Source organism: Hibiscus syriacus, unplaced genomic scaffold (assembly GCF_006381635.1).
Source record: "Hibiscus syriacus cultivar Baekdansim isolate YM2019G1 unplaced genomic scaffold, ASM638163v2 tig00110263_pilon, whole genome shotgun sequence".
Taxonomy (NCBI): domain Eukaryota; kingdom Viridiplantae; phylum Streptophyta; class Magnoliopsida; order Malvales; family Malvaceae; genus Hibiscus; species Hibiscus syriacus.
This window is the reverse complement of record NW_024062652.1, coordinates 470,662-482,736: the sequence shown is the minus strand read 5'-3', so window position 1 is coordinate 482,736 and position 12,075 is coordinate 470,662. Positions and strand designations below refer to the sequence as shown.

The following is a 12,075-nucleotide window of genomic DNA, read 5'->3' as shown; positions in this document are numbered from 1 at the left end:
GTCACTTGGCTGACAGATGTTATTTCAGATTTGATCAGTCGTTCGAAGGTTTTGTTGGGTCTAATGTATCGACAAACAATTGTTGTGTTGATGATTTTGCTGATGAGTCTTTGGTTCAGAATGATGATCTTGTTAATGCTGTGAGTTTTGAGCTTCATGATGTCAATACAATTGCTGTAGCAGATGACTTTGGTGTTTCTGGGCATGGGGATACTGCATGGTATCCGGATTCTAGACCTACCACTCATCTAACCCCTAAATTTATTAGTTCTGTTCCTTATCTTGGTTTAGGTAAGGTTTTTGTTGCTAATGGCATGGCAGTTCTCATCTCTAAGATTGGGAAAGTTGTGTTGAGTTCTCAGTCTAGGTCCTTGGTTATAAACAATCTTTTACATGTTTCCACCATTAAAAAACTTGCTCTCGATTTCTAGATTTATTAAAGATAATGGGGTTTCGATTGAATTTTACCCTGATTTTTATGTTGTAAAGGATTTGGTAACTCGACAGGTGATTCTTCGTGGGTAGAAAAAAGAAGGCTTGTATAAGTTCTCGTCTGATGAAAATGCAAAAATGACTACTGGTTCTAAGGATAGTCAAGTTACAAGTGAGTGTATGATTGCTATGCATGCTAATGATGTTGAACGTTCTAATGTTGTTCCTGAGATCACTAGTTATGTTCCTATTGGCGGTAATTCTGAGGTTTTATACATTATGTAGTTAGAGGTTCTAGTGCTAAGCCTTGTAAACAGTCTAGTTGTGTTGTTTCTGAATCTGGTCATAATTTGAGTGAGTCTAATGGTGACAATCTATTTTGTGGTTTTACTGTTCTTGGTGTTTGAATCTGGTCATAATTTGAGTGAGTCTAATGGTGACAATCTATTTTGTGGTTTTACTGTTCTTGGTGTTTGTAATGTTTCTGTTGCTGATTATGAATTGTGGCATAGGAGGTTAGGGTATCCGTTTGGTACTGTTTCGATGTTTGAATCAATGTAATATACTTGTTGATAATAAATTGTTGTTTTGTGAAGCTTGTCAATTGGGCAAGTCACAAACGCCATTTCAGAAATCTATGTCTGTTTATGATTAATTTTTGCAATGGTTCAAATGGACTTGTGGGGACCTACTCCTTTGATTCCTAATAATGCTAGTTATTACATTAGTTTTGTTGATGCGTATACGAGATATACGTGGATTTATTTTTTCCCTTGTAAATCTGATGCTAGAATTACTGTTATTTCTTTTCATACGATGGTTAAGAGAGAATTTAATTGCAAACTAAAGGTAATTCAGACTGAGTGTGGGACTGAGTTTAAACCGTTAGCTATGTACTTCAATCGTCTTGGTAATATTTTTTGACATTCTTGTCCACACACTTCTGATCAAAATAGTATGGTAGAGCGAAAACATCGTTATATAGTTAAGCTTGGGCTTACTGTTATGGCTCAGGCATCAGTACCTTTCATGTTTTGGTCTGATGCTTTTTCCACTGCATTGTTTCTTATTAATAGGCTACCCACTAAAATTTTGCATGGTTTAACTCCGTATGAAAGGCTCTTTAATAAACAACTTGATTATAATGGTCTAAGAATTTTTGGCTGTTAGTGTTTTTCTCTGGTGTGACCTTACAACCAACATAAGCTTCAATTTCGTTCTAAAGCTTGTGTTTTCTTGGGCTATTTTTCCAATCAACGCGACTACAAGTGTCTTGATGGAGAAGGTAAGCTTTATATTTTAAGACATGTTCAGTTTAATGAGTCCAAATTTCATTTTGCAGATAAGTTGAAGTTACCTTCAGTTTAGTCTGGTGATGAAATATTTTTTTCTAAGTTTGTCAGTCCTAAAGCTACATCGTGTGCTGGCAGTTGAGCTGTTTTATCTCTGTCAAGTAGTTTTTTTTTCTGGTCCTAGTGTTCATACATCCCAAGGTTACTCAACTCCAGATGAACGATGCGTGGGAGATTCAACTAGGGAGACGAGTGATGCTGCGTTGTATGTGTGGTGATCAGTTGTCTACCCCGACCAAGTTTTGGTGCTTCAGCAGAACAATAACAATCTGTTAGGTCTAATGATATTGGTAGTGCTTCAGCAGAACAGCAACAATCTGCTCGGTCTAATGGTAGTGGTAGTTCTTCGACAGAGTAACGTCAACTTACTCAAATTAATAACAGTAATGGTGCTGCTTCTGAAAAACAACATGGTCTTTCTAGTGATAGTAATGAGGTGTTTGTGGAACATTCTGGTGACAGTACTGGTGATGCTCAGTCTGGAAGACAGGGCTGAATTCGCATCGTATAATGACTCGATCGAAAGTTGGAGCATTCAAACCTAAGGCGTTTCTTACTGAAGAGTCTGTTGTGGAACTTACAAATGTTCATCAAGCCATGAAATGTGATGTTTGTAAGATGTAGAGAAAGAAGTAGGCGCACTTATACTGAAAGACACGGGGGATCTGGTCACTTAACCTACTGATCGTGTTGCAATCGAGTGCAAATGGTTGTTTAAGATCAAGAAGAATCCTGATGGCAATGTCGCTGGGTACAAAGCTCGACTAGCTGTAAAGGGTTACTCGCAACAAGTAGGCTTGGATTATAAAGAAACATATAGTCCATTTGTAAAACTGGTTACTGTGCGAATTTTGCTTAGTATGGCTCTTAGTAAATAATGAGTTCGTAGACAAATTGAAGTGGATAACGATTTTTTAAATGGGATTTAGTCGAAGAGGTTTACATACATCAACCACCCGGATTCGAGCAAGTGGACTTTAATGGTAACTAGTTGGTTTATCGGATAAGGAAATCTTCTTATGGTCTAAAGTAAGTGACACATGCTTGATTCAAAATGTTCAGGGAGTACCTTGTTGGTCATCTTCAGTTTACTGCTTCTTTGACTGATAGCTCGTTTTATTTTCAAGAGACTGATGGGAGTAAGGTTTATATCATGGTTTATGTTTATGATATAGTGGCTATTAGTGACAATGAGAGGATGTTGATTTGGTTATCAAAGAAATCAACTCAAAATTCTTCTTTAAAGACTTGGGAAAATTAAATTTCTTTCTTGGGATGACTCTGCAAAATACTGAAAAAGGTATTATTCTTAGTCAAAAGAAGCATGTTATGGAGCTATTGGATAAGATGAAGATGTTGGACAAAACCCCAACACCGACACCTATGGTTACCATGTCAAACTCGTCTACTAGAGAAGGTGATCCTTGTCTAGATCCAACATTGTATAGACAGGTTGTGCGTACACTTCAACATGTTTGTACTATGAGACCGGACATTCAATTTGTTGTCAATTGGGAGAGTCAATACATGCAGGGTCCTCTCGATAAACATTGGAAAAACATTAAAGAGGATTGTTAGATATCTAAAAGGAATGATGGATCAAGGTCTATTTTTTAGTATGAGTCCAACACTAAAAACTTTAGTTGGATACTCTAATTCTGATTGGGGAACTAACTCTCAAGATCGAAGGTTGACACAATAGGGCATTGTATGTTTTTAAGACGTAATCTTGTTGCCTGGATCTCAAAGAAGCAAGGGGTAGTGTCTCAATCGTTTACTGAAGTTGAGTTTCGCAGCCTGACTGATAAGTGATTTATTTTGCTATTATTTTGTTGGTAATTACTCGTTGTTTCATTGATATTGCTGATTATTTTGAGATTGATGGGTTATTGAGATATCATGATTTTTACTTAAACTTATTCCTATTTATGCCTTTTGCTTGATTGTTATTCTTGATTCCGATAGTTGTGATCTTGACTTATTTGGTTTTCTTGGATGTATTGCGAGTTAAAGGATATTAACTTGAGATTTTGATATATTTGATTAAGGAATGCTTGAGGACAAGCATTGAATAAGTGAGGGGAAATTTAACAAATGATTTATTTTGCCATTATTTTATTGATAATTACTCGTTGTTGTTTCATTGATATTGCTGATTTGGGCTGTTTTTATTCGATTTTATCCGTGATAGATTTACAAAAAACAACATTAAAAGTGCAAGTTTTGTAGTTTTTATTTTTATTTTTTGGAATCAAGGTTGGACTCATGTGCATGACCTGGGGCATGATGGTGTTCGATGTTGCAGATTCTGGCATTCTAGTGCAGCTTCCACAAGGCAATCCAGTAATCATTATCCAAAAGGGAGGCGTTCGAAAATTACTTGGGATTTAAGTTTGCGTTTGAATTTCAAACAAATATTTGGGAATTATCACTTTGTTATTTTGGATTTTATTATTTGAATATATTTTGGATTTTATCCTTAGTTATTTGAAAGCTATAAATATCCCTTTAAGGTAAAGCTTGAAAAGTATTTGTATTTGATTTGTTCTTGTTTTCCTTTTATTTTTATAAAAGTTTTCTTTTTTCATTTTTCGTTTTTACTTTAAGCCTTATTTACATATCTTTAAAAACATGTTAAGTATGATTTCTATCATGCTTATCTAATTTTCTCAATTTGTTGATGACTTAGCGATAACTCAATTCGTTTCGTGAAAATTAAAAATCACTTAATATCTTCGAATATCATTTTCAATTTTCTACAAACTTGGATTAGCAATCGACTTTTCTTTTAAAAATTTTCAACACTTTTATTTCAAAAAGAACTCGTTGATATGGATGTTCTGATTTAAAATTGGGAGGAAGAGTCGGTTTGTAGCAAATTCGACTTTCTATGAACACACTTAGTGGCGTTTCGTTAAGGGAAATTGAGATTGAATTTGATTCTTATTGAGACAACATAATCTAAGTCTGATTTTTTCCAGTGCCTTAAGTTGATTTTGTGCAAACGGCGATAGCCGTAATCAATCCAAACAAGTATTGAATTTCAAATATTGACTTGGGAATATTAGTTTACCGAAAAGGAAAGTAAGTTATAAGGTATGGGCCTGGTCGACCTCTTTCAATGATCAAATTGAATTGACACAAAGCGAGACTTGAGATAATTTTATTTAATTGATTTCCTTTTCTCAAAATTTACTTTCGTTACTTTTCTAGATTTAATTTTTCACAATCACTCTTACTCTTACATTTATTTTTACTTCAGGCTCTTAACTAAAATCCTCCCATTTTCTTTACTTTCTCACCAAAGTCGGAATCAAAACCTCTAAACATTATAAGCTCTTTAGTCCATGTGGATCGACATTCTTCTTTTTACTACGCTTATTATTAATTTATTTTGAGATTAAGGATTATTTATTTGACAATATACGATGCTTGTCAAATTGGAGCCTTTACTGGGAACTTCGACAAAGTTACTAATTAAGATTTATTTTGATTTATGACCAAAAAGAACCCGAGACAGCTAGTAGATTGTGAACCAGAGATCAAATCATTAGCTCGCAGAATTCAAGGACAAATGTTTTGACAAGAGAGACAACAACGGTAGCAAAAACAAGAACAACAATTAGATTCAATACTTGACGCCACTTCCGATGCCGATACACATTACACATACAAGGAACCATTTCTAATGGGTAATCAAATAATCCGAGAATTAGCTACGACACATGTCGTTCAACAACTATTATACATCGTCTTCCCTCTTGGTGAAACCCCATTCAAGCTTAAAACAAGTCCTATAAACCTTCTTCCTACCTTCCATGGATTGCCAAGTGAAAATTCACATAAATATTTCACAAAATTTCACATGATTTGTTTAAGCATAAAACCACAGGGAGTATCTTAAGATCATATTAAACTTCATGCATTTCTTTTTTTTCCTTTGTCGATTTGGCTAAGGAATGATTATTTTACTTATCTCTCAATTCTGTTACAACATGGACAGATATGACTCGACTTTTTCTTAACATGTTCTTCCCTACAGTGAAGGTGAGTGAATTAAGAAGTATCCTAGGAATCCGGCAAAAAGATGGAGAGTCATTATACAACTATTGAGAACGATTCGAGAAACTCTATGCTAGTTGTCCCCAACACGAATTAATTGAATAGACTCTTCTCCAATATTTATACGAAGGCTTGCTTCCTTTGGAGATGAAGATGGTTGATGCAACCAGCGGAGGGACTCTTGTGAACATACTCTAAATGCAGCCAGAAATTTACTTTCTACGATGGCCACCAACTCTCAACAATTTTACCCTTCCAATGAACCCACTCGACTAGTTCACGAGATAAGTACATTTACTTTGGAGAATAAAATCGATAAGTTAACTGATGTGGTTAATGCTCTTATTACAGGTAAAATTGGGACAACCAGACTATGCAGAATATACACAATGTCAGACCATCCAACAAACTGTTGTCTGATGTTTGCTGTCGCATGAGTAAAAACAGTGGGTAATTTTCTGGGACCTCCCCAGAGACTTTACAATCCCCACACTAACACTTACAATCCGGGATAGAGGCATGACCCTTTGAATTAAGTTTCCATGATACTACGTTTAAGTTGTAGATTGAATAAAATAGCAATCCGATACTATCAAACAAAAGACCCACCACCATCACATCCCAGCTTAAGCTGATGCCATACCCTTATCTCAATCTCTTTTTTCCCCCTTCCAATCGATTAGATATTGCCACTCGTGGTGGTGCTTGCAGATATGACCCATAAAAGAAAAAAGAAAACTACGCATCAGGATTTGAACAAACCGTTGTTGAATTCAAGTGATTTAATTTTCCTGCTGCAATTCACACCAACTTCATTGCAGATAATCCCACTTCCATATATCTAATCTCTAAGTTAAAGTGGGAAGTGGTCCATAAGAAACACCGACTATTTTCTTTTTAATTATTTATAATATTAATAATTTTACCCACACTCTGACTTATGCGTGATCAGCGGTGTCTCATAGAGAATATTCTGCTTAGAAATTATAATCAGACGGATAAAAAGCTTTAAATAAAATTCATTCTAAATTGAGTTTTGTTCGAGTAAAATCAAGGTCAATACATGATCGGTCCTTCCTATTATTAGCAAACACAACTCAATATCTAATTATTAAACTATGAATAATGTTAAAGAAAATATCAATTGGCAGCATTAACAATGATGAGGAGCAGCGCATCTTCCAACACCTTTAAGCAGTAGCACACAACTGCACAAATGAGACTATATATATATATATATATAGTTATCCAAGTTGGTATATTGGTTCGTAAAGTTATATAGCCAAACGCGATTTATGAATTAAAATATCTTATGGTTTTGTATTTTCTGGTATTATATATTATATCAAATGGACGTTAGTGTTTGACTAGGAATAACCCTTGCTTGCTAGCTACACCAATGGCTAAATATGTGCTTAAACACAAAACAAAGGCCAGTGATAGGGAAAATGAAAAACGGAGTCAAAGCTTTTCTACTTGAGAGGAAAAATGTGATTGTGGTGGTGTTTCACGGTTTATCTCTTCTAAATTAAACGAAAAATTCTAAATAATAATTTCATAAACATCAAAAAGAAGATAAATAAACCAAAAAAATGATAAACAATGATTTTACAGGGACAGAGTCAGGATCAAATATTGGGAGGGACAAGATACTTAATTTCAAAATAGAAAGTACTTATTATATATGTAATCTAAAAATTTGGAGGGGAAAAAAATCCAATTTTACTTAAATTTAAATTAATAAGGATCTAAAATGCTATTAAACTAAAAATTTTGGGAGGGGCAAAAGCCCCTCCCACTTCCTACGTAGCTTCATCTCTGGTCATTTATATAACGACATTTAGTTCTAATGTCAGATTTAAGTTAATTGTGACTATTTGTAGGTCAATAAAGTAAATAGAATTACAATAGATTTAGTGCTAATAGAATTGACAACGATCAAGTTAAATAGCAATGTTTGTCGAGGGTATAAAACTCCGAAAATTTATAATAACTTTATATACCTTGATAGGTGAAGGATTACCAGTGAAGTCACAATTTGCGGAAGAGATACAACACTACTAGAAGGTAAGACAAATCTTACAACTAGGAATTGACGACAAAGTTGAATTTTTATGATTTGAGATACGGTAAAAATGAAAATTAGGGAGATCCACAGTCGACTAGTAAGATACTATCCTCTTTTAACTTCAAAGAATATTGATTTGGTCTTGCAGAAGATAGCACTTAACTGACTGAACCAAAATCCTTCCATTAAAGAAAATGTGATACTCATCTGTGAAAATGACAGGCATTTAACATATACAATGAAATTTCACCGAAAAGAAGCATCAAGGGACCACGCGTCAGGCGCAGAAAATGTTCAAGTGGGGTGGCCACAGTTGTGGTGGTTTCCACGTCATGATCCTTCAATTCCTTTTTCATTTTGGGTAAAGTAAATAAATTGTCCCGACTATACATTGATACTTAATCGAGTCTCCCAACTATTATAAGTTACAAAATAATCCTCCGACTATAGGACATTATTTTATTGAGTATTCTAACTATTAAAAGTTATAAAATTATCATCCAACTATTCATATGTTTCAAACTCGTCATTTTTCTTTAAAAATTGACAACAATCTGAGCTAGACATTAATCTAATAATAAGGATGTGATAAAATCTAATCCTAAGATCTCAAATGGCTATCATATCTCAGTCAGCATGTTAACTTCCAACTTATACAACAATCAATTTTTTAACAGAAAAGGATGAGTTTTTGGAACATATGAATAGTCGGATGACCATTTTGTAAATTTTAATAGTTGAGAGACTCAACAAGTAATACCCTATAGTTGAAAGGCTATTTTGTAACTTTTAATAGTCGAGAGATTCAATAAAGCAACACTCTATAGTTGGGGGACCATTTGTGTACTTTACCCTTTTATATTTTGATGTTTAACCTTCAAGCAAGGAGCCTCCATGCCATTGAATGCCTTCCAAGTCTCATAGTTGTTTGTTTTTTTATCTTTAGCTTTGTGCAATGCTGGGAACAGTTCGAACATTCAGAGCCACAAATATAACATAGTTAGCACTAGCAGGAGGCAAATGATGCCATCTTCCACTTCAAATATCTCCTTTTTTATCACATTCCTCATTATGATTTAACATGTTGCCTCGAGACCTTTGGTAACCATTTGTTCAGCTGTCAATCAAATTGAAAAGGGAAGTAGACCCCAAATTCTGCATCCCTGGGACCTTTCAACATGGTGTGGTACAATTAAAATGTAAACCCTGAGAATTGAATTACAACAGTTCAAGTTACTGTCATGAAGTGGCTGCTTTTGATACAGTGTTAATTAATTTCCCCCCAAGGATCTAGTTTGAATTCGTTCGTTCCAATTTATTAAGGAATGCATGCTAGAATGATCAGATTGGTGTATCGAAAATTCACCACATCAAAAGCAAATAAAGCCAATAATGAATGAAGAAAAATAAGCATATAAATTAATTCTAGCAGACTAGCACCACCATCTAAGTACTAACATTGGAAAAAAGATAAATTTAAGTTGTAGTGTTGCACAACTCTTCTTTCAGTTCAGCAATGTAAGGAGAAAAGTTCATTTCTAATCTATATAATGAATCAGTCATCATTGAATTATCACATTTGAACGAATTATGATCTCAAAATCACTTCAAATAAACCCACCAACAAACCGTAAAACAATTAAACTAACAAATCACGATCTTGTACTTATTCCTCGAATTAGATAAGACTGTTTTAGTACAATCAAAGTGAAATGAATTGACCTAAAATATCCCAAACAAGATTTCTAATGTTTTAGAGTACAAGGAGCACTACAAAAGACCCAACTCTTTCTTTGTAATCGAGTTGAATGTTGATTTACTTGGCATTTAACAATAGGTTTTTCAAGAATATCTTACTCCATTTTCATTAAAGAAGAAAATTTCTTTTTATGACATCTAAAGCAGTGCCTTCCTTTTGCTTTCTTGCTTTTCAAGTTTTGTCTTTTTGATTTCTTAGCTTATGCATATCTATGGCTTTTAATAAAGTCAAGGGACACTCATATCATTTCCTCATTTTGAATGGATGGGGAAAGGAAGATCTAGGGACTTCCATTGCCTTATTCCTCCTTATCCAATCAAATATTAGTTTACTTACTCACCCTCTTTTTTGGGTATAACTCCGGTATTTGATGTAATGATTTGACTATAGAGGATTGGATTTTGTAAAGACGTATTATGAGGTGATCCTAACTCAAATTGCTTCATTCGCTAATGTTAAAATTCGAACTTCTAACTTTAGTTAAGAGATCTAGTGTCTCGTCCGGTTTCTCACCCAGATTTTAGTATTGTCTTTGGAGTTTCACTTTTTCTCAGCAGATAAAGGAAAAATGCAGATCGTGAGATTCGAAATCCAAACCAATTTAATTCCTTTCATTTAAAGATTTGTAATAATCAGATTTGTGAGAAGAATTACTAGATATTTGTAATGAACCAGATTGAGCAGTTTCACTTAGAAGCAACGACGTTTTGAGAGTTACATTAACAGATCAATCTATGACTTAGATTATTTGGTTATAGTGGATGACATCAGATGCATAAAGTTTCTATCACAAATGGAATGCGCGCATTACACTACTAAACTATTTGCAATAATATCATGATGTTTATTAGTGTACACCAAGTAGCTTAATACTATATATATATTCGACTAGTGTACGCCTATGTCTCCATGAACTAGCCGCAATCAGTTGAACTTAAATACCCTTTTCCAGGAAGAATCTAAGAGAGAATGAAAATGGTGCAAGATGAAGTCCGAAAGGGTCCGTGGACCGAACAAGAAGACGTCCTACTGGTGAACTTTGTTCACTTATTCGGAGACCGGCGATGGGATTTTATAGCCAAAGTTTCAGGTTTGAAGGTCTGGCGGGAGACAATGAAATAGGTAGGATTATCAGGAAGATTGGCAGGTTTTGGGAAGGACCCTTTGTCCTTTAACCACATGGTTTTGTTGTAGGTTTGAACCGAACCGGGAAAAGTTGCAGGTTACGATGGGTTAATTACTTGCACCCTGGTCTCAAAAGGGGCAAGATGACTCTCCATGAAGAACGACTAGTCCTCGAGCTTCACGCCAAATGGGGAAACAGGTTTGAAAAACACTTATGAAGCTCTTTTTTGAGTGTTTCCATTAACAAACCTCAAAAATGGCCTTGATTGCATACATGTTATTGACGTTGCAGGTGGTCGAGAATTGCTCGGAAATTACCTGGTCGCACCGACAACGAAGTCAAGAACTATTGGAGAACTCATATGAGAAAGAAGGCTCAAGAAAAGAAACAAGCCGTCTCACCATCGTCATCGTCTTCGAATTGTCATTCATCGTCGTCGACAGTCACCGCAGTTGAATCCTCGCCCTTCTCGGACACTGGAAAGGCAAGTTTCTACGACACCGGAGGCCCCAACATGGCGGGATTGGAAGATGAACACGGTTACTCCATGGATGACATATGGAAAGACATTGATATGTCCGAAGAAAACACAATAATAAAGCCTCTGTCTCCTTCAATGGCTTCTCCCTCATGGGAATACTGTTGGGACTCACTGTGGAAGATGGATGATGAAGAAGAGAGTAAGATGTTCTTCAACACCAATCAACTTGTTTCTCGTTATGAATACGGAAAAGCATCAGTAACCGGCTAATCACAAATTCATTTATTTGTTCATACTGTAATACTACTCTATTTCCTAGGGAAACTCTAACCTGTATAGCTGTGTTTTCTCCTTTCTTATCTCAATCTTGCATATAAATCGCTGAAATAATGATAATATCACCTCTGTATCTTGTTATATAATCAAAGGTTTGAATCTAGAATCCTTTAAGCATTGCTTTTTTTCATCTATTAACGTATTCAACTAATTAATCAAACCCCAAAACAAATAATCAGGTTTCATTAGCAGGCACTGAAGTATATAATTGGCTACCAATGAGGCACTATCATTGAGCAAGATCAAGTGTTCGAATCTTGCCTTAAGCAAGATCAATGGTTTGAATCCTGACTTTTACGAATTGAAAAAATAGGGTTGGGAGAGTCGTTATCTCCTCTGTAATACCCGATCATGATTAGTCGATTAATAAATCAAATATCGATAGTTATTGTAAAACTCATAACTCGTATATGTCTCGAGATACGAGCTAAAGGTGTCACATCCACATTTTAGAGTTCC

General features: G+C 35.0%; 1 protein-coding gene across 2 annotated transcripts; it reads left to right on the top strand.

The window, feature by feature from the left end:
- The first annotated feature begins 10,597 nt into the window (after positions 1 to 10,597).
- On the top strand, positions 10,598 to 11,707 carry LOC120115329 (transcription factor MYB48-like). 2 transcript variants are annotated; one of them, XM_039136057.1, is made up of 3 exons: positions 10,598 to 10,763; positions 10,868 to 10,997; positions 11,091 to 11,707. In XM_039136057.1, exons 1-3 carry the CDS (start codon positions 10,643 to 10,645, stop codon positions 11,548 to 11,550), a joined length of 711 nt encoding a protein of 236 aa, XP_038991988.1. In that variant the 5' UTR covers positions 10,598 to 10,642; the 3' UTR covers positions 11,551 to 11,707. The 2 variants fall into 2 exon arrangements, with proteins under 2 accessions (XP_038991988.1, XP_038991989.1); XM_039136058.1 differs by having other exon boundaries at positions 10,641 to 10,795.
- Positions 11,708 to 12,075: the final 368 nt, after the last annotated feature.

Excerpts from the sequence above, each read along its gene's own strand:
- LOC120115329 (XM_039136057.1), top strand. The coding sequence starts at position 10,643 with ATGAAAATGGTGCAAGATGAAGTCCGAAAGGGTCCGTGGACCGAACAA. Across the intron at positions 10,764-10,867 it reads TTTTATAGCCAAAGTTTCAG|GTTTGAACCGAACCGGGAAA; the intron begins GTTTGAAGGTCT and ends GTTTTGTTGTAG. Across the intron at positions 10,998-11,090 it reads CACGCCAAATGGGGAAACAG|GTGGTCGAGAATTGCTCGGA; the intron begins GTTTGAAAAACA and ends TTGACGTTGCAG.